Raw genomic sequence first — 22,568 nt, 5'->3', positions numbered from 1 at the left:
CTTGCCTAATTTTTGTGTTCAAGCTTTCAAATTATAGACAGAACGTGCAATTATTTGTCTGCTATAAATAGCAATGTTTCCCACTTAATTATATCACAGAGTTCATTAACTGTAGAATACAAGGAGCTGCATTGTTACAACCAGCCTCACCACTGAGGTAAGTTGTAACAATGAGAGTGAAGAATACAGTTACACAATAAAAAAAAAAAAAACACACATAAAATGTCTTAATATCTCATAAGAGTTTTCAATGTGTCACAAAAGTCCTTTGTCCCTCCCAGGCCCTATAGGACCGAGCTTGCCCACTGTTGGAACTGGCTGTTAGCAGGTTTGTTTTTAATGCCTCTGCGCCGGCAGAAACTGTGGCTGGAGGCAAGATGTTTTGTGGGTTGTCCATCTGTCCTTCTTATCTTTGTGAGCATGATATCTTAAAAACACCTTGAGGGAATTTCTTTAAATGTTGTGCAAGCATCCACTAGAACTAAAGAATGAACTGATTGGAGTTTGGTGGTGAGAGGTCATATTTACCTTAAAAGAAAAAAATAAATAAATATATATATATATATATATAAATATATATATATTATATATATATATATATATATATATATATATATATATATATATATATAAATATATATATATATATATACTTTTTAAAGGTCATTGTCTTTTATGTTTTTGTTTTTGACTTTTCTTTTGTATGTGATGCAAACCTGCATGTTGGCTCCCTCTGGAGGCTCTTTTGGAAATTTGATGCTTATCAGGGAGCTAATACTCATCGCCTGGCTCAATACCTCTCTCCTTCTCCCCCAGTTACTGGTCTGTTTTTCTTCACAAAGAGAGACAAAAGGACTCGGCTGTATACAGAATAGCCTTGGCCCTCCTGGACAGTGACGTATCCCGGAAATAAGAAAGTTTAACAGAAGAGCATGCAGTATATTTTATTTAAATCCTCATCCCAACAGTCAAAGTAAAGAATGCCCTCTTGCCAGTGGTGGAAGATGTATTCAGATCCTTTAATTATGTAAAAGTGCTAATACTACACTGTAAAAATACTCAGTTACAAGTAAAAATTCTGCATCAAATTTACTTAAGTAAATCTGATGCTTAAGTACTTAAGTATATTCATGGAAAAAAGTACTTAAATTTAAAAGTTGAAGTACCCTATGCAGAAAAATCTAAAAACTTAAAATTACCTAAAAGCAACTGAAAAAAAACTCCCCACAAACTAAAAATATTAATTAAAAATAAAAAATAAATTAAAAAACATCCCCAAAACTCAAAAGTGTTTTAAAAAAAAAAAAAGAAAATACTCCCCCCAAAAAAAACACAAATGCCCCCCCCCCCCCCCCCCCCCCCACAAAAAAAAAAACCAACTCAAAATTATAGAAGAAGAAGAAAAATACCTAAATGTTGTAATGTAATTTTGTGTCAACTGACTGGCCGATTGATCAGCCAATGATTGATGATCGCCGTGTTCCCATATTTTCCAAAGACATTAGGTTTCAAATGGTTAATCTGGCGTTGATACAGCAAAGGGGACTTCATAGATAGTAACCAGATGTTCGCATTTAAAGGTGTAATCATAAAAGCCTTCTATCACTCAGGCCACCAGGGACTTCATTTGCATTTAGTCCATCAAAAAGGTGTTGATAAGTCACGTGATCTGAGTCCTCCCGTTGATGATCGTTAATTAGCATTTACACAAACCCACAGCAGCCTGGCGAGTTGTCTTATATCGTACATCTTTGTAAGTCAGCTGTTGGGATCACCGTCAGCAGCACTCCGTTATTAGTCGCTTCCTGAGAGCCTGATGCGGTAATGCTACATTCATGTACTGTCGGACATTTGAAAATTAACGTCGAGTGTCCACTAACTGCTCAAGAAATGTGGAAGTATTCTCAGAATTTCCAGTCAAGCTCCCACAATAAGTCTAAAATACACTGTGGAAACAAAATTGTCACATTCATACTGTTAAGTGCAAAAATGCATCATTGAATCCCATTCAAACGGCAAGTTTTGATCCCACAGCCACCAAAGCGCATTCTAGGCTTTTGCTATGTAATTTTGGAATTTTTACTAATTTCCATCTGATGAGGTGATTTTTACTATATTTGGCATATACACAGAAAGTACATGCTATTTCCAGGAGGTGCACTGTCACAATCAGTGTTGCTGCAAATTACTGACATATCCCACGCTGTGATCATCAAAACTAAAAAAAAAAAAAAAAAAAAAAAAAAAATCTATTTTGCACTTAGTATGTTGAAAAAACAAAATCATTAAAAATAAATAAATAAAAAGAAATCTAAAAGTATAGTGGCATCATAAATAAAAACTGGCATTTAAAGGTTTAACATTCTGAAAATTAATGGATATTTGACATTTATGATTAGGACTGGTGTTGGTTAAAACATTTACTCAATTAAAGTGGAAAATGATTCTTTAAAGCTTGATTTTGAAAAGTGCATTTTGTGCACAGAGCAGTCCGAATGTGTGTAATAATAAAGTGGGCCCTAAGGGTTAATTCAAAGTGTAAGTACAAGTAAATGCTGGTAAATAAAAATGTTAGCAGTCAGAAGTGGCTTTGAGAGCTGTTGTTAGCACCTGCCCTCGTGTGATTAGGCTATGATTTATCTTCTAAGCTCGGACTACTGATTCACCAAAATTTGTAATTTTATTTTATAGTAATGAAGTAACAAAAATGTAGAGGACGTAGAAATACATACATACTGGAGTAAAATAACTTTACTGTAATACATCAGGATCATTTTGTTTGGGCTTTTTGCCATTATTACAGATAGGAAAGCTTAAGTGTGAAATGGGGGAGAGAGGGGATGACATGTAGCAAACAGCTGCGGGCTGGAGTCAAACCTGCGGTCACTGCGGCGAGGACGTAGCCTCTGTACATGGGGCGCCCGCTCCACTATTTGAGCTACTTGGCCCCCTTAATACTTTAGTGGGGCTGTGGTTTGTTACAGTTGCTCTGATAGCATACAGAATAATGTAAAGTAGAAATAAGTACCAGCACAAAGTATGTAGATTTTGTTTTTCAAATTTAAAATTAGTTTATAGAGAGATAAAATGAGAGAGAGAGATTATTAGAAAATTATTTAAAAAAAAGAAAAATCTACAGAAAACTCAGTTTATAATTATTATCATATACTTGAAATGATGTTTTTAATTAATTTTTAATTAATAAAATAATAATAATAATGCTTATTATTATTGTTGTTGTTGTTATTATTATACCTTTGTACTTGTTTTTTGCTATTTTATATGGGGGGGGGGGGTAACTTTTTAGTAATTTTTGTTAATTTGGGGTAATTTCATGTTAAATTGCTTATTGCCTTTTTTCAAAGTTTTTGAAAGAAACAAGGCCAAATTGCACAGGTTTCAAGGGGTTAAGTGCTGTGTCCAAGTAACATTACTTTGTTACATTACACCACTGAGAACGTATGCTAAGCTATAGGCTAATATAAATGCAGCATAAATTTTGTGGATTACTAAAAGAAACAGACACCAGAAAAAAACCCCACAAAACATGAAAAGAAAAACCAAACAGAAAATAAAATAAAAGAAAACAAAACAAAACAATAACTTTCATGGTTTATGTGCTTTAATTTCCGCATAAGCAACCAGAGTGCTGTGATTTCGGAGCTGACGGGCTGTCCGTGAACGCCCCGTGAGCCTGCCCCTGTGAGCAGCAGCTCTCAGCTGCATGTTTACTTGCTTTGTCAGCTCTCCGCGCGGCACACATCTCTGCCCCTCACCTGCTGCTGATCAAATCCTTGGACTTTTATCTCTCCCAGTCACTTATCAAACCTTATCAGCAGTTTTCTCTCTCGCAACATTTAGTGGCCGGCCTCTTGCGGACCTTGAGCGGGGGCACGTCGGGTTCACCAGCGTTTTTTTTTGCTAGCTAACGGAAAGATGACGTTAAAATCCAATAAAAAACGAACCTGCAGTCAAACTGGAGTCGGTGAGCAGCGTGCGGACAGCCCTCTCCGACCTCTACCTGGAGCAGCTCCTCCTAAACAAACCAAAGTCTGACAAGGTAAGCTGTACATTCCTTTTTTTATTTTTTATTTTATTTATTTATTTTTTTTTAGCTCCCTCTGGTCTGGCGTTTGCTTCCCGGAAGCAGAGATGGGACACATGACCGTTGTTTGTTTCTCGACAAGATCTCTAAAAATAGACCCGGTCGTGTTTTGGAAATACAACTTAAAGCAACTGAATGTGTCGATTTCTTAACAAAGAAATATACATGTAGATGTTTCCTCTCAGATCAGCAGGTCTGTGCCAGGAGCCTCTGCATTGCTCAGTATTGCTCAGTCAGCTGTAGTTGAATCCCAGTAGACATTACATTGGCAATTTCACTTCTGCACCCCCCCCCCCAAAAAAAGCTACTGATAGGGATCTTTTGACAGATTTGGGAAGCGAGGCTATATCACGTGTCAGATTGTTTAAATGTCTGTGATCACGAGACAATGAGCCAGTGCCAGAGTTTCCATGATGTTTAACTGTAACTGTAAAGCCATGTTAACCGTCTGAAATCTGAGCAAATGGTCTTGATTTCTTCTTTTAAAAAAAAGAAGAAAATCGTGGGAAGGAGGCAGTGAGCAATGTAGGAAGAAATGACCCCAAAATTAGAAAAAAAAAGTACATGCAATATATTTAAAAATTAGCACATGAAACAATTAATAAAATAAAAGTAAAGAGGAAAAATGTACACCTAAAAATGAGCAAAAATAAATAAGATATGGCAAAATAAAATAAAAACAAAGAGGAAAAATGTATACCTGAAAATGAGCAAAAATAAATAAGGTAAGATAAAATAAAAACAAATACATGAATGACTAAGAAAACAATTTGCTTAAAAATAACCACTCTGTAAAATACGTCTTAATATAATAGTTTAATAATTATAGATATAGTTTTAAGCATTTTTTTTCCCAGCTAATTTCTTGCTATTTGTGTAACACTTCTTTAATTAGCAAAATTACAAAAAAAAATAAAATACATACATTAATAAAATATTAGGAAAAATGTATACCTAAAAGTATACACAAAAATTAGCAAAAATAAATCAAATAGAATAAAAACAATGAGGAAAAAGGTTAAACAAACAAATAAGGGAATTACCTCCTGGGGAAAAAGTGCTTAAAAGTAATAATTCTGTAAAATTATTTTTAAATATATAATTAAGATAATAATAAATGCAGGGTTTTGGACTTTTTTTTACCTAGAAAAAATAATTTTCTAAATGTTCTTACTTCTTGCAGTTTGCTGAACACTTATTATAAAGTTACTCATAGCCTTTTTCCCAGGTATTTTTTTTTTAATGAAGGCCTTAGGGTTCGAAGGTTTGAGTATTTGTGAAGGCATCTGAACGCAGCACAAGGAAAGTGATGTCGATCCTGGTTTCAAAGGGTTAAGGTAACATCAGTAGGCCTGAACAGTGTTATGCAATATAAAAGACGGTGAGCTGGTGGAAAACAAAGTCAGTGTTATTCAAATGTTTAACTTTGTGTAACGCAGCCTGCAGCTGTTGGTGTTGTGCTGCTGAATTAGTGTCAGCAGTCAGCTGAGGCCAGCCAGGTTGTTTACTCCATCACAGTGTACCGGGTTATTTTAGGCGTAAACTTGTTGTCAAGTTAAGGACGGATTAAGCTGCGAAAGCACTGACTTAAAGTGGGGCAACACCTGATAAATGACCACAAAGGAGTTAAAACAGCTGCAGCTTTTTTTTTTAATGGTTCCCAAACTTAAAGGGGAACATCACCTAAATGAAGAGATCCAATATGTCATTTCCATGGCTGAGGAAAGTTTAATTAGTGAACATAAGCTGCTCTCTCTCAAAGCCAGAAACCAGAGAGTGAAGTCGTAAACTTGTGATGTCATCGTGTATAAAGTGTGAAGCTGCTCCACAGACAGTGATTCATGGATGTACTATAGGAAGTCTGGATACAGCGTTGGGGGCGGGGCCTCGTTCATTCCTATGAGAGCTAGGTTTAGTTGCAGCCACCATCCACAGCAGTACATCGCTAAGCGACCATGCCATGGAAACACGTCACTTAAAAAAAAAAGTCTATAACATCATTTAATTGTCAATGGAGAAGCCCCACACCTTAATGACATCACAGATTTGAGTTTTAGCATTCTAGCTTTTGGATTTGGGAAGAATTGTTCATTTTTAGCAATATTTCTTGGACTGTCTTAAACCATAGGAATACCATGTATGGACTTAAAAAAAAGGGGGCACAGTTTCCCTTTAAATACTTGACGACCTCCAGGCCTCCATTCTGGCAGCCCATAACGCCGAAGGAACTCTTTGTCCTAAACGACTTCTCTGAATCTGAAAAGTCAGCAGTTGAGTTGAGGGAAACGGCGAAGGGAGGAAACTCCTTTTTTCCTGACATCAGCAGTTTGCAGTTCAACAGCCTCGAGTTACAGTCTTGTGCTCGACACGATTTGTGAAATCAGTGTCTTGGCGTGAGGTCACGTGGTCCGTTATCTCACGGTGCAGGCCGATGTGTGTAATGTGGCTCATACTGTGGGACATGAGGACACGAGGACGTGACATCTGGCTGATTTACTGCGTCCTCTGGATCCTTGACCTTGAGTTTGGGAATGTAAAGTGAGTTCTGCTGTTTCAGCTCAGTGGTGTCGCTCAGCCTCTGGAGACAAATACTTGACGTACTGCGCTGCAAAGAAAGTCTATCATGCGTTTCAGCTCCAGGACCACAACATGTTATTTTAGTCACGCTGTTCTCCTTTGTGCTAAGAACAAGTTTATGCAAGTCAGGCTTCAGGAAGCTTAACCCTTTAACAGCCAAACAAAATTGGCTTGCTTTTTGTCAAAAACATGGTAAAAAAAATAAATAAAATAAATAAAGTAGTACATAATAATTATTATAATTTTTTTTTTTTTTTAGACATTTCCCATATTTTTAATCTCCTTTTTTCACTTGTTTTAATTCTTTTCAACAATTAACCATTAACAAACAAAAAACACACACACACACAAAGAAAAAATAAAATAAAAAGAAAGGTGGGAAAACTAGCATGATTACACAAAGCCAGTAAGGACAACATAATAAATGAGTAAACTGTTTAAAAATAAGTAAGTAAATAAATGGGAGCGAGAGAAAGAAATTATAACAAGATAAAAATATTTTATTCTTTTATGTTTTTTTCTTCTAATAATTTCTTTCTCTTTCTCCCTTTTTGAAAACTATTTATTGGGCCATTTTCTTTTTCTAATTTCTTACAATTTGCCAAGTGGCTTGTTGCATTTTGAGCCATGTTTAAAAAAAAAAAAAAAAAAGAGCAAATTAGATTTTTTTTTATAGGTTTGAATGCTTGTGAAAAGCGTCTGAATGCAGCACAGAACAAAAAACAACCTCCTTCCAGGTTTCAAAGGGTTAAACCCCAACATGAGATAGACAGTGTGATGTTTTACTTCAGTAGCCCTTCCAGCTGTTCCCGCACACTCTATCCACGTTCTTCCAGTCCCATGTAGGTCAAAATCGATCTCCCTCCTGTGTTGCTCCGACAGATCAATACCTCCTTGCCTTTTGGCAGGAGACCCACCCTAAATCCTAAAAGGGGAGAGGATGAATAATTAAAATTTGTTGGCTCAAAAGGCAAAATCATGTCAGGGGAATGAGGAGACGAGGAAAGAGGCAGATTAAATTTTAACGTAATCAGATCGTAGTGCTTTGTGGTGAAAAGCAGGCAGAACAATAGATCTTCGGAGTGTATTATCTTATCAGAGATTGGCTTTCAAAAATGCACTCAGCGTTTGATCTGCTTCAAATCAACCTAATGCACCTTGAGATGACATGATGACGTCTTTCACCCGCTGGTTTGCGATGATGACCACCACAGGAAGAGAGGGAGGGGTGTGAAGCGTCACATTTGCAGAGACTTACATTTGCAGAGACTTACATGCACAGTTAAATGGAGCTACGGTTATAGCTCCGCAAGGCCTTTTCATTGGTCTGCTGTCCTTGTCCCAGCATACAAGCACCAGGGGAGAACTGATTTATTGACGGAAGTATGCATGACTCCACCGTGGTAGGTCTTCATATGTCCCCCTTCAGCTAGGTGCTATCAGATCTTCTTCCGGCCACCATGTCACATTTTAAAAAACAACCAAAAAAGAACTAAACAGAGGGCAATATTTTGAGAAAAAGCGTAAGAACGCTCAGATCAATTTTGGAAATTTGTGGGGAAAAAAAGCATGTCAGAGTTTAGAAAGTTGTAAATTTGTGAGAAAAAAAAGTTTCTAAAGTTTTAAATTTGTTAGAAATAAAGTCGGCTGTTCTCCGAGTTTCTAAAGTCTTAAATTTGTTAGAAATAAAGTCGGATATTCTCTGAGTTTATAAAATAGTAAATTTGTGAGAAAAAACGTCTGCTGTTCTCAGAGTATATAAGTTGTAAATTTGTGAGGAAAAGGGCAGAAAAATTTTGTTTTTTTGAGGGTTTTTTTCCACAAATTTGCAACTTTATAAACTCAGATCATATCCAACTTTTTTCCTGCAAATTTGCAACATTAATCATTAATCCCCCCTTCCATCTCATTATTTAAACTAGTGTTTATACATTTTGTATATGACTAAGTACTGCATAGTTTTTCTCCCATTATCTGCTATGCCAAGCGGCTGTAACGGTATAGATTTCCGTTGAGATTGATTAACCACCGTCTCTATACTGCTGCTGTTTATCCTGTTTTTCCTTTTGCTTCACCACACCCAGGACTGGCATTCAGGTTTCTGAAAGGGCTTCCTGACCCTGATTACAGTAACATGTGTTGACTCTTATCAGCGACTGGATTGGAACACACAGTGATAAACCTGATGAAAGCCTTTCATCATCGACGTCTCTGATAGTGGGAGTGATCCAGCTGATGAAGCTCATTTAATTAAAAAGCCTCTCAGTGCAAGGCCAGATCTCATCATGTGAATGTTTTAGCATTCAGTGCAAAGACATTTCCTGTTTGTTTCCTCAGAAATCTGCTGTATTCTCCAGCTGTTTGTGCTCAAGTCTTGAGATTTAACCTTTGTCGGTTAAGTGTCAGCACTTTGTGTGAAGGAAAAGTCTGCTTTGTGCCTTAGGGGAAGTTATCCAATAATTGGAATTTAGGTTTGTAAGTGTTTCCTAACTTAAATGGACCCAAAAAGGAGCTTCTTTTAATTAGAGAAAAGCAATAAGTGTCATTATAAGATTGCAGAGTTTGTAAAGTTTCTGGTACTGTAGCACACTTTTATCAAGTCAAATTAACGTAGTCGCATGATAACAAATATGTCGATTTCCAAAATTCATTTCCCATTGCCAACCCAATGACCAGAAGAAAATGTTGGCACTTAATGTTTCTTCAAATAACGAATATGTTACATTTGTACATTATGTAGTAGGGGTGGACCCATATTGTTTTTTAGGGCTGATACCGATTATCCGTAGTTAATAAGACTGATAACTGATATTTGGAACTGGTATGCATTTACAATAAAAAAATGAAAATATTCGGTTGAAATTTAGAATTTGGAATATAACAAACTCTAATACAAAACTTTGTCTGAATGCCTTTAGAAAATGTTTCAACTTTTAACATCATAATACAGCAAGTTCATTTAAATAAAAAATGAATACATAAAAATAGCTCCTTGAGATTTTACAAAGTAAAAGTTCCTCTCATGCTGACACTTTCTTTGCACTTTTTAATTAATTCATTTTGTTGTTGATCATTAAAATAAAATTGCGATACAGAGAATTTGCAAAATGCGTAATATCGGTTCAAGTAATCAGCCAGCCTGATAATCTGTCGACCCCTTTTATGCAGTTTGTTAAAAAAAGATATGTTTCTGGGCGTCGGTGGCTCAGTGGATAAAGCAGGCACCCCATGTACAGAGGCTGAGTCCTCGCCGCCGCGGTCGTAGGTTTGATTCCAGCCTTGGCTCTCTGCTGCATGTCATCCCCTCTCTCTCCCCCTTTCACACTTCTCTCTGACCTAGCCAATAAAGGCAAAAAAGAGCCCCTCAAAAAAATCTTTTTTAAAAAAAGTACGTTTCAACAACACTATGGGTAACATTGGGTTCGGTTTAGACACAAAAACACTTTTTTTTGGTATGGAAAAGATTGGGTTTTGGCTCAAAATAGCCAGTTTTGGGGGCATAATCCAGGCAGGAAAAACAGCGATGCCTCTGTAGAAAACAGCCAATTTTGTGTCCCTGTCCCTGATGAAGCAAAGGATACAGGTCACTAAGAAACATCAAGGTTGAGTGCCTAAAAAAAGAAAAAAGCCGTTGGAAACACAGCAATAACTCTCTAAACCTCAACCGGTTTTCTTGTTTTTATCTTGAATACTGGTTTGCAGTTTGGGAGGTGCCTCATCCAAGTTACAGGCCATCCAGCATCAAGTCAGCTCAGATACTATGACACTTGATATAATACTAAAGAAATATTCAATTGTAACATACGAATGGTTTGCAGAAACATATTACCAACATATTCCTTAGGAATGGGCTTTTTAAAACATTTATAAAATGATAATGTTTTTGCTATCAGGACTAACAAGTTAGAAAACTTTAGGAGCTCTAAGATTAAAATCTGTTTTTTTATTTGATTTTTAATTTTTTTTTTTTATTTTAAATGCACATTTTAAATCCACCGGAAATAAATATTATATATGCAATAATACAATAAATAAAATAATAACAGCAATAATAATAATAACAATAAAATAATACAATAGAAGGAACAAATACAAATAAAAAGAATGCAAAAAATAAAATGAATAAATTCATAATACTGACATATACTGTTCATCTCCAAGGTTGAATTTAGCCTTCTTTCAGTTACATTAGATTATTGCAGTAACCTCTAAGTTGCATGTAGCCAGTCAGTGAAAGGGCCCTATGTAAGCATGTATTGTTGAAGTATGTTCTATAGAGAGTATGTCATAGTAGTCCATTCTTCACATGGGGGTGGGGCTTTTCCCTCCAGTGCCTCAGAAGTTTCCGTTTAGCTGTTGTGAAAGCCAAGATAATCCATCTAATCTCAAAATAGGACAAGTGAGAGTCTTGAAGGCCCATGGTTGAACCAAAAATATTATAATTTTTAAATTATAATATTAAAATATTATAATTTAAAAAGGATTTGCATGTGTTGATTTTATTAGAAACAGTGGTGTACACATTCCTTAGAGGATATATGATTGAATTTGTTTATCATGGGACCTCTGTTCTCCAATACTCCATCCAGACACACGACAGTCCTGACATAGAGCAGCACAAGGCTGGTAAATAACTATCATGTTGCAAAAAAACAGCTGCCTGACTTCCACCGCTCCTGCACTCAGCTGAGCTCGGCTTACTCTGATTATTAAGTTTTCCAGAGGAGCCAAAATAACATGAACACAGACACGCATTAAAGATAATAATGTTTCCAAGAAGAGCACATACTTTTAATAAAGAGTACATGATAAAACTCATAAGATAAATAAACACACAGTAGGAGCCCCTGCCTGTGTAACACACCTGGCTGCTGCCACAGTGTGTACAGTATTTCAGGGCCGGGAGGAGGGCGATAATAATATTTATTGGTTTATTGTAGTGCTGGAAGATAGATAATGTCGCTTTTTTGCTGAAGCAGTGCTGATGTGTCATTTCCATGCAGAAAAATTGTGCTGATTCAGCTAGTTGTGTGTCAGATGTCACTTAAGGACTAATTTATGGACCCTTTGATACTGTGCAGCCGTTGTTCTCTTTTATACATGAGCTCCTTAGGAATCCTTAGATAGATAGGCAGATTTTTATTTGTCTGTGTTTGTATGTGTGTGTGTATAGATATAGCTATAGATATACATATATTTAGATAGATAGAAAGAGAGATTGATAGAGAGATCGATATATACTTAACCCTTTGAGACATCACTTTTCTTGTGCTGCTCTCGGATGCCTTCCACCACATTTGAACCATTGGTGCGATTTCTTTAAAAAATATTGCACAAATTGCAACAAATTAGCAGATATAGATTTTTTTAAGCTAGGGAAGAATGCCTAAAGGAAAAAAATATATATAATTACTATAATTACTTAAAACCTAATTACAAAATTATTACAATTTCAAGCACTTTTTTCATGTTTTTACTAATTTCCATGTTATTTTCATATACTTTTGACTAATTTCTTGCTAATTTTTAGGTAATTTTCTTCTTTCGTTGCTCATTTGCTTCTTCCCGTGTTTTTGAAAGAAATCGAGACAATTTGCTCAGGTTTCAAAGGGTTAAAATCTGAAAATTTCTCTCTCTGACAGTGATCAGCAGCAGAGACCGTCAATGTTAATGCTATGGAAATTTTTTGTTGATATCTATTTCCTGCTTTTGGACTCGTATTTAGGTTCATTTAAGCGTAAATGCACAAATACGACTCCACAGGTCAGTGTCTGGCCTCTTCTCTGATGTATATATCCTACTTTGGAAATTTATTGAAACACTATACTGCAAAGAATACGCATCCTTACATTAATGCCAGTGTTTGATCACCTGATGAGACTGCTGGTATCCATGACCACATGGACCAGGTGGACCAGATCACTGAACATGACTAATGAGGTGTTATAACACTTGGTTAATTTTCAACCTTGAACATATGTTGAAACTGCAAATGAAACATGGCTGTTGGCACACGTTAGATAAAAGCTTCCACTGCAGATATTGGAAATAGAGTGATAATGATCTCATGTGTCCAGATGAACTCGCTGTAAATGTGCTGTTAAAAAAAATTGCATAAGGTTTTCATTTTGTGTGAGATGAAATCATAAATGTTTTTTTTGTTGTTGTTTTTTTATACAGGCTGCTATGCAAACCTACGAGAATAAAGGGGCTGAGGTGTACAGCAACGGCAGCGCTGCACACATGAACGGCACAGAGCTGACCAGGATGAAAGAAGTAGAATTTGAAAAGAATCCGTCAGAACCGATGGTACGACTATCTGCCTCCTCTCTCTCTCTCACACACACACACACACACACACACACACACACAGAGTTTGTTGAGATGTTTCTATTTGTGTTGCTGCTTCCTCCTCACTGGCTGTGGTCTCTGTCCGCAGGGGGTCACTCTGAAGCTCAACGACAAACAAAGGTGCACTGTGGCCAGAATATTGCACGGGGGCATGATCCACAGACAGGGTCAGTAATCGCATATTGATTTTGAGTTGTGTGTGTCGGAAAGAAAATGTTCAGCCCAAAGGTCAATAGTTTGCCACATGCAGTCACGGCAAATTCCATTTTAGCATTAGCATCTGTGTATACTAGACGTGGCATATCTCAGGCCGTATACAAGCCACGCTGGACGCAACATATTACATTTTTTTTGGTTTTATTAGGATGTTATAATTTAAATGAGATTCATACTGCCAAATCCATGTCACGATTGTCAATTATAATCTGTTAAAAAAAAAAAAATCCTACCGCAAAGTTTATTTTGATACATGTTTCTCCACCGTTTATTGATTTTAAAGGGACAGTTCAACCCAAAGTCAAAAGCAAATATTTTTCCTGACTTGTAGTGCTGTTTATCAGTCTAGATTGTTTTGGTGTGAGTTGCAGAGTGTTGGAGATATTAGTTGTAGAGATGCCAGCTTTCTCTCCAGTATAGTAGAGCTAAATGCACTTGGCTTGTGGTGCTCAAAGTGCCAAAAAAAATTCATTTGAAAAACTCAGTGTCTCTTTCCAGAAATTAGGACCCGGTTACTCAAGATAATCCACAGACCTTGTTGTGAGCAGTTTCATGTGAGGGCTATTTTCTCTCTTTTCTAACTGACTACACCTACCAACAGTATCACCACACAGAAAGAAAGCACAAATGTAAACATTACTGGCGTCCTCGTCTGCTGAACTGTAGCATTAGCTACCACAGTGAGGTAGCATTTGATGTATGTGTCCTTCTGCAGGATGATACAGATGGCAGGTGTAGTTGGGTAGACAGACAGAAAATAGATTCTACTTGAAATCATGACCCAGTTACTAAAGATCATCCACAAACTTTATTGTGAGCAGTTTCATGTAAGAACTAGCTCACCTGGCACTTGGTGAGCTCACAGTAGATGCACATGGCCTTCTGCATGGTGATATGGTTGGCGAGTGTAGTTCGGTAGAAAGAAAAAAGTTCTTACTTGAAACTGCTCACAACCAGGACTGTGGATTATTTTGAATAACCGGGTCATGATTTCTGAAAAGAGACATTGATGTTGAGTTTTTCAACTGTACTGCGTCAAGTACCACAAGCCAAGTGCCATCTAGTTCCATTATATTGGAGAAAAGGCAGACATGTCTACGGCCAATATCTCCGACACTCTGCAGCTCACACCAAAACTATCTAGATTAATAAACAACATTACACTTAAGAGAAAAAAAATATACATTTTTGATTTTGGGGTGAACTGTCCCTTTAAGGTTCATCTTGTTTTTGGCCGATTTCTCAGGCAAATAAATCATACTTCAAGAGCTGCAAGCAGATATCAGCACCAAAATGACTGCCTAACTGAAACGGAGCTGGAACACAGAGGATCATATGTGAAATAACCACACTTCTCCTGTTTCTTCCTCTCTCCAGGGTCCTTGCATGAAGGGGATGAAATAGCAGAAATCAATGGGCAGAGTGTGATGAACCACACTGTAGATCAGCTACAAAAGATCCTGGTATGTTGATATAACTTTGACAAAGGCTTTGACACTAAAGTCGATGCAGATTTGTATGTAATTATCGCAGCTAGATGTGATTAAAGCTGTGTCGTCTTAACATACAGAAAGAGACAAACGGGGTCGTCACAATGAAGATCATTCCCAACCTGCAGAGTCGATCCCGAGCCTGTGAGGTAATAACACGACTGGCACAATGTGCACTTAACTGTGGTGAATTTTGTGTGTCATAGGCATGAACATGCACGAGTAAAAAAAACCCAAATGAGCCTTACATTCAAATCCAATGGTAACTTGTAGCTGTTTAATCTACAAAGATGGGTTTGCGTTGCTTTTCTTTGCGTTTTTCCCTCCACAATTTCCTCTTTAAAAGGATTTTGTTCTTTATTAGGTGAATCTTCTGTTAGTCAGTGAACATCCCAGGTGACTATCCAATGAGTTTAAATTCACTTTAGTTTTGCTAGTTTGACTTGAACCACTTTGGTAGTGTGTTTCATTCTGCCATCTACTGGCCACACTGCATCACAGTCTCCTCAGCAGGCGATCATGGACCTACTGTGAATTAAAAATGGTTGCTGGCTTAACCCTTTGAAAACCGAGAACGATTTCAGTTTTCCTGTGCGGCTTTCAGACTCCTTTCATGTGCATTTAAACCTTTAAAACCTGAGCAAAATGGTTTGATCTATTTTGAAATATAGCTAACACAGAAGTGTGAGCAACATATGACCCATAAATTGCATGAAAATAGGAAAAAGTGACAAAAAAATTACTTGAGAGAGAGAGGGAGAGAGACAGATATAGATAAGTCGGAGTTGATTATACTTTTTGTTTTTTTTGTTTTTGTTTCTTTAAAAAAAAGTTTTTAAAAAATGCCAGAAAAACAATATTCAAAATTATTATAATTATTACTAACTTTTTAATCTATAAATTTATATATACATTTTTTTCCTTGTTTTTTTAAAAATTCTTTCCTTTTTTGGCTAAATTTCCAGCATATTTTCTTGTAACTTATAACTTTTAATTCTGTTAAATTAAGTCAGTTTGCTCAGGTGTCAAAGGGTTAATTTAATAACATTAAACAACAGTCTGTGGCATTATCTAAAAACTGAAAATAGTTTTAAATTAATGACCACAAATAAAAAAAAATTCATTGCATTCAGTGATGCGAGTCTAGTTTCTCACTGCATGAGGCTGAGACATTGCTGTGGTCAGTGATGGCAGTCCACCTAAAAGCTTATAGTCGATTAATATGTAGGTGTAGTTAATATGCTTTTCATTCTATAATGTTTAGAGAGCATCATTTTTGGTGACCCAGAGTACGCCAGTATACCCACTGCACAATGTGTGTATAACTGCCACTGGAGTAACTTGGGGAAACCACAAATGTGCATGCCTTCAACTAACATTAGTAATAGTTAACCCTGAGGAGAATTTACATGTGTTCCTGCTGTGATCTTTTACAGTTTCGTCAAAATTTGTACATAAAGTGATCTCTCTCCAGAATAAGATTATAACTCCCCCCCAAGAGTTATTATTCTAATCTGGATCGAGATCAAACTGTAGATGAATACTTGATAAATTTGAATTCACGCTTAAACCTGGAAGAATATTGTTCATTTTCATTTTCACAATGTGTAATGAGCTGTCCAAGATCATAGCATGAACGTGGAAAATCTCTGCAAGGATGAATTTCCCAATTAATTTTGTAGAACCTAAATATCTGTGTTAGAAAGTCTCCATTTTAATGCTTTTTTTTTTTTTTTTTTTTTTAAATTCAGATGTATGTGTAGATCCTGAAGGTCTTTGAAGTCTGACATTTGCTGATTCACACATGTTCATAATGATAAGCTCTCATTACAAAATAAGAGTGTACTTAGTTTGCTGCAATTGTCACCAAGCTGTTAACAGCTTTACATGCACTGTTTCACAGAGACATGCACTTAAGAGCCATCATGGTTGAGCTGAGGCTGAGATTTTGAACATATTTTGTGGTGAGATGAACCACATCTTTATGGCTTAAACGTTGGAGAAGAACAAAGTGTTAAATATTTAATTCCAAGCTGTGCCTCAGCTTACTTAAAGGGACAGTTCACTCCTAAATATAAGCACATATTGTTGCCAGTAGTGCTGTTAATCAGTCTGGATAGTTTTGGCGTGAGTTGCAGAGTGTTGAAGATATTAGCTGTAGAGATTTCTGCCTTTTCTCCGATATAATGTAACTAAATGGCACTTGGCTTTTGGTGCTCAAAGAGCCAAAAAAATACATCTGTTACTCAGGATAATCCAAAGACCTTATGAGCAGTCTGTAGGAACTAGAGATGATAATGCTTGATGAATGATGATGAATGATCCATTGGTTATTATAAATTTGATCAAACTAGTGAAATTCAATCAAGATCTGAAATATAAATCTGAAATATAGTATGTGTAGTCACTGTGGTGGAAATTACTGTTTTTCCATTTAGAGAAGTGAACAAATAAATGATGATAGAAAAGCAGCTGTCTTTTGTATATTTTAATGAAGTGGAGAAAAAAGGGTTTAACAGAATCAGTCTGTTTCAGCTGAAAGGGCAGAACTCAGACACCTAGAGTACACTGAGTGAGTCTAACAAAGAAGATCACATTCAGTCACATATTTATAATTGCAAACACAGCTTTAAGAAAATAAGGGAGGTTACCTCCATTGAGATAAGGTGTACTGGAACCAAGAACGTTTGTCTTTTCCCTGCAACAGCAAGTTTCCTCACACACAAATGAAACTTCCAAGGACAGCTGGTCAGATGATTGTTACTAAAATTTATGTGAGTTAAACTCAAGGTCAAATCAAAAGTTAATATAAGGTGATTAAGCTGACTATATAATGTAAAGGACAATTTTTGTTTCTGCAGTCAACATGTCTAGTCAACTTTTTACAGTATATATATATAAATATATATATATATATATATATATATATATATATATATATATATATATATATATATATACATACATTTACATTTGACAAATTTAATAACAATGTGTTATTTAAGGAAACCATCACCCAGTTACTCATTATAATCCACAGACCTTGTTGTAAACAGTTTCATGTAGGAACGATTTTCTTTCTCCAGCACTACATCCGCCAACCATATCATTGCGTAGAAGGTAGCGTGCATCTACTGCTAGCTCACCTAGCACCACTGAGTGCCAGGTGAAACTGCTCACAACAAGGTCTGTGGATTTTGTTGTGTAACTGGGTCATCATTTCTGGAAAGAGGCATTAGTGTTTGATTTTTGAAGTGTATTTTTTCTACACTCGGAGCACCACAAGCAGACTACAATGTAGTTCCAGTATCTAAGAGAGAGGGCAGACTACTCTACGGCCGATATATCTCCAATACTCTGCAACTCACACCATTATAACATAGACTGATAATAAGCACTACAGGTAAGAGAAAGATGTATTTTTTTTATTTGGGGTGAACTACAGATAAAATCAAAACTGGAGAAAGTGTCTTAATAGAGCTTAGAAGAAGTTTTTTTGTGTGTGTTTCAAAGTCAAAAATGAATGATCTGAGAGATACTTTTAATAACTTGTGTTCAGCAACAACAAATACACACACATAAGGGAGTGTTTTCACAACTGACCTATAGATGATGGACATTAGACAGATTGGTAAGGTTTCAATATTATCATAAGTATCCAGTAACACCAAATTTATTCTGAAAGTGTGTTTGAGCTCCTTCTTTTCCCAAAAAGTGAATACAACATATGCACTGTTAATCTACAGATGTACATGAGGGCCCAGTTTGACTATGACCCTGCCAAGGATGACCTCATCCCCTGCAAAGAAGCAGGGCTGAAGTTTCAAACTGGCGACATCATTCAGATCATCAACAAGCAGGATCCCAACTGGTGGCAGGGCAGAGTGGAGAGCGGCGTTGCTGACTTCGCTGGACTGATCCCCTCTCCAGAGCTCCAAGAATGGTAAAACAGCTCCATCATACTGTCTGACTGAATCCTGCAGTATGAAGTCACACTTACAGCACAACATCATCAGCATAGAGAGAGACATAATCGAAATCTCTTTTTCCGCTGCAGGAGGGCGGCAAGTAAAAGCAAAGCCAGAGAGGGCAGTCAGTCCTGCAGCCCATTTGGAAAGAAAAAGAAGTGCAAAGACAAGTACAAGTACCTGGCTAAACACAGCTCCAGTGTGTATCACTACATTTATGTGTTCCATTTGTTTTCTCAGTTGTACTGCAGGAATTTCTTTTTTAAAACAAAATCCCTTCTGTTGCAGTTTTTGACCAGCTGGATGTGATTTCTTATGAAGAGGTTGTTCGGCTGCCGGCTTTTACAAGGAAAACACTGGTGCTTATAGGTAAGCTCACTTACATAGTTTATTAGTGATTTCAAATTTCTAAAGATATATATATATATATATATATATACTAACATAAAACACCTTAATGTTCACCCATACTGATTCTCAAAAGCATGTAATAAATCTTGCTGATTACATGGATTATTCAGACTACAAGGAAAACTGAAACACAAAGTGCTTCATACAATAAAATCAGGAGTCTCCCCCAAACACACACACACACACACACACACACGCGCGCACACACACGTACACAAGCACATGGATAAAAAAGTAATTAAAGCATTAAAATAAGAGAACACATTAAAACCAGGAACTTAAAAAAAATGAAAGAAAAAAAGATTAAAATAATCTAAATAGTAGATAAAGGTAAATGAAAGGATACTAGCACAAAGCATAATAATAGATAAAAATGTTAATAATACAATCATTTACCATCTAGTAAAACAGTAAAACAGACTAAGATGTGTAAATAACTAGTCAATAAATAAAGTGGTGAGCCAGACTAAAAACGGTAGGTCTTGAGTTTGCTTGTAAAAATATCCCCCTCCTCTGCTGCCCTCAGATCTTCAGGCAGTCTGTTCCACAAACGTGGAGCACAACAATAACAAAATAAAGCCTCACTGGGAGTTTTTGTTCTAACTTTTGGGACTGTTAAAAGACCACTGCCAGAAGAACTGATGGTTCTAGGGCTTATAAAATAAAAGCAAATCTTAATAACTAGGACCAAGACCATTAAGAGCATGTAAAAGCAGTTTAATTCTGTTTCTTTGCGGCCAGATATTTAGACATGAAAGGTTGATTGAAATGTCCTTCTAAAAAAAAAATTCTGCTCTGTTCAGGTGCACCTGGAGTAGGAAGGAGCCATATCAAAAATGCACTATTGACCAAATACCCTGAGAAGTTTTCCTACCCTGCACCACGTAAGTTGACTTTTGTTTTTCTCTCAGTGGAACGACCAAGTTTCTGAATTGTCCTTCGGCTAAGTCTTTAACGCTCTCCACAGACACCACCAGGCCCCAGCGCAAGGAGGAGGAGAATGGAAAGGAATATTTCTTCATCTCCAATGACGCCATGACCAAGTGCATCTCTGGAAATGAGCTGCTGGAGTACGGCAGCTTCCAGGGTAACATGTTCGGTACCAAAATCGAGACCATCCAGAAGATCCACGAGCAGGGCAAAATCGCTCTGCTGGATGTAGAACCACAGGTTAGCATTTACAGGTTGTTCTGTAGACTCGACATGAATATATCCAGATCCAATTGCACCTAAAGAATGTTTTTTTGAAGAAAGGGTTATTTAAAAATCGATCTGTTACTGATCGAGTGATATACTGTTTACTACAGACTGCATGCAGAGTAGTGTTGCAACTGTACGTGATTTTCATAGTACGAAAACTGTCTCCAAAAATATCAAGGGTTTTACGCTGTCATAGTATATAATATTACACAGTTTTCATTATTATCAGTTACAATGACCCATAAAGTAAAGAATATAGAAGCATATTTTTGGTTTAACAAATTTTTCTTTATAAATGAAACTTGAGACCATATTTTTTTTATCAAAGTATGTGTATGTCTCCACGTGAAGGTGAGATATCTCATTCGGTTGCATTTTTTTTCTTCAATATTGTATATAAGCAAATGTACATGGTATGATAATCGTCAATTTTGGTATCACAGTTTATGGTTTCATGGTATATCGCTGCAACCCTAATGCAGATACTTAAAGGTATCCGTCCTGCTTTTTTTTTTTTTTTTGAAAAAAGACAAGAAGTTGCACTACTTGTCGGTGACTGTGGCCTGGTAAATTTTATCTCTCTACAAGTTGTTTTTGTTAATCACTCTAATTGTATTATGTTCTTTCATCATTTATTGCAGACCTTGAAACTCCTGCGGACGGCTGACTTTGCACCTCTCGTGGTGTTCATCGCTCCGACGAACACGGCTGCCCAGGTACTAAATCTTCAGTACACTTGAGAACTTTTAAACACCAGACTCCATGAAACTGCTAACCCTCTGCTTCTTCTCTCCTACAGACAGAAAACTTGCAGATGATTCAGAAAGAGTCGGACGCCATTTTCACCACATATAGACACTTCTTTGACGTGGTCCTTGTCAACAACGACGTGGATGAAAGCGTGAAAGGTGTGGAGGAGGCCATGGAGCGCGCCACCTCCACCCCACAGTGGGTGCCTGTATCATGGGTGTACTGAATGACGTCCGGCCCCCAGTGTCATACCTTTCTGTTTGTTAAAAAGCAGTGCAATATCACTCCTTAAATGAAATGACTTGTCCCACGTGTGTATGGGTTTACTTTTTGGTTATTGTTAATCGTCACTGAAATATTTTGCACAAATGCATCCAAAAAAAAGAAAAAAAAAGCAATATGTAGAAAGGTTTATTTTAGATGGTGGAGAACCTCACCAGGGGTGTGTTTTTGGGTGTTTAGACATTTGTGCTTCAGGCGCTCTCGAGGGGTTAAAGGGGTCGTTTGTGTGCCGCACACCTTTTTGTGAATGTTGAGCAAAATGCAAAATAGGACCACAACTGTGACTGAAATCCTCCCTTTGAAATGACAGGATTTTATCATGTAAAGCATTATCTCTGGAGTCATTATGTGTGTGTGCTTTTTTTTGTTGTCCTCATTAGATTGTGCCATGAAATTGAGATTCTTAAACCGTTTGCTCTGACTGTCTGTGTAACTCCGTACAACGTCTTCTACCCCAAATCTTTAAGTCAGTCGTTGACAACCTCACCTGTGTCATCTCATCAAAATTGTATACCTCATGGGGTACTGTAAAGGCACTTTTCAACAAAAATAAATTTCCCAGCTCTGTTGCAACGTCTCCTGTGACTGTGATTCATGTGGAAACCTGTTCGCCTGAACGCCCCGGAGGAAAACTGTGACCGTTTTCTGTCAGTGTTTTAACGTTCATGTCTGCCTTTATTTTTCTTAAAAGAAATCTTGGTTCTGGGTTTTGATCAATTATAGATCAAGAATTTCTGAATCTGAGCTCTACAATATGAACAATGTACCTGTATCTCCCACACATTACAATTCTCCCCTGGGCCACAGTGTGGGAGACATCATTACGGGTTACACATGACAATGAATTTGTTCACAGTGTTGCACACTTTCCTGCTGGCATTGTCGGAGTTGTGTGCTTAGTGAAATCAAAATGTATCTTGAAATATTGTGTTTATGTGTTCTTTACATATAATATCAAGTGCACTACGTAAATCTGAATTATTTTAATTTGTATGAATTTGCTTTATTTAACCCTTTGAAACCTGGATAGACATCATATTTCTTGTGCTGTCGTAAAGACACCTTTGATAAGCATTTAAACTTCTGAAATGTGAAAAAAATTTATTTATTTTAAAAACATTGAGAAAAAAAAAGAAGAAATTGCCAACTTGGCATGAAATTTCCTGCTAAAAATTAGCTTTAAAAAGGAGAAAATCTTCAGGTTACAAAAAATAAATC

At 36.7% G+C, this 22,568-nt stretch overlaps 1 protein-coding gene across 1 annotated transcript; it reads left to right on the top strand.

The window, feature by feature from the left end:
- Positions 1-3,704: 3,704 nt before the first annotated feature.
- On the top strand, positions 3,705-21,927 carry mpp1 (membrane palmitoylated protein 1). Its single transcript, XM_042499331.1, is given in 13 exon segments — positions 3,705-3,954; positions 3,956-4,060; positions 12,863-12,991; positions 13,122-13,200; positions 14,627-14,712; positions 14,820-14,888; positions 18,486-18,682; positions 18,797-18,906; positions 18,996-19,076; positions 19,922-20,002; positions 20,086-20,288; positions 20,960-21,034; positions 21,118-21,927. Coding segments are annotated over 13 exon segments (1,410 nt in total). The 5' UTR covers positions 3,705-3,936; the 3' UTR covers positions 21,295-21,927.
- Positions 21,928-22,568: the final 641 nt, after the last annotated feature.

The sequence above is a fragment of the Plectropomus leopardus genome, chromosome 13, assembly GCF_008729295.1.
Source record: "Plectropomus leopardus isolate mb chromosome 13, YSFRI_Pleo_2.0, whole genome shotgun sequence".
Taxonomy (NCBI): Eukaryota; Metazoa; Chordata; class Actinopteri; order Perciformes; family Serranidae; genus Plectropomus; species Plectropomus leopardus.
The sequence above is the reverse complement of the archived record's forward strand: the minus strand, read 5'-3'. Positions and strand labels throughout refer to the sequence as shown.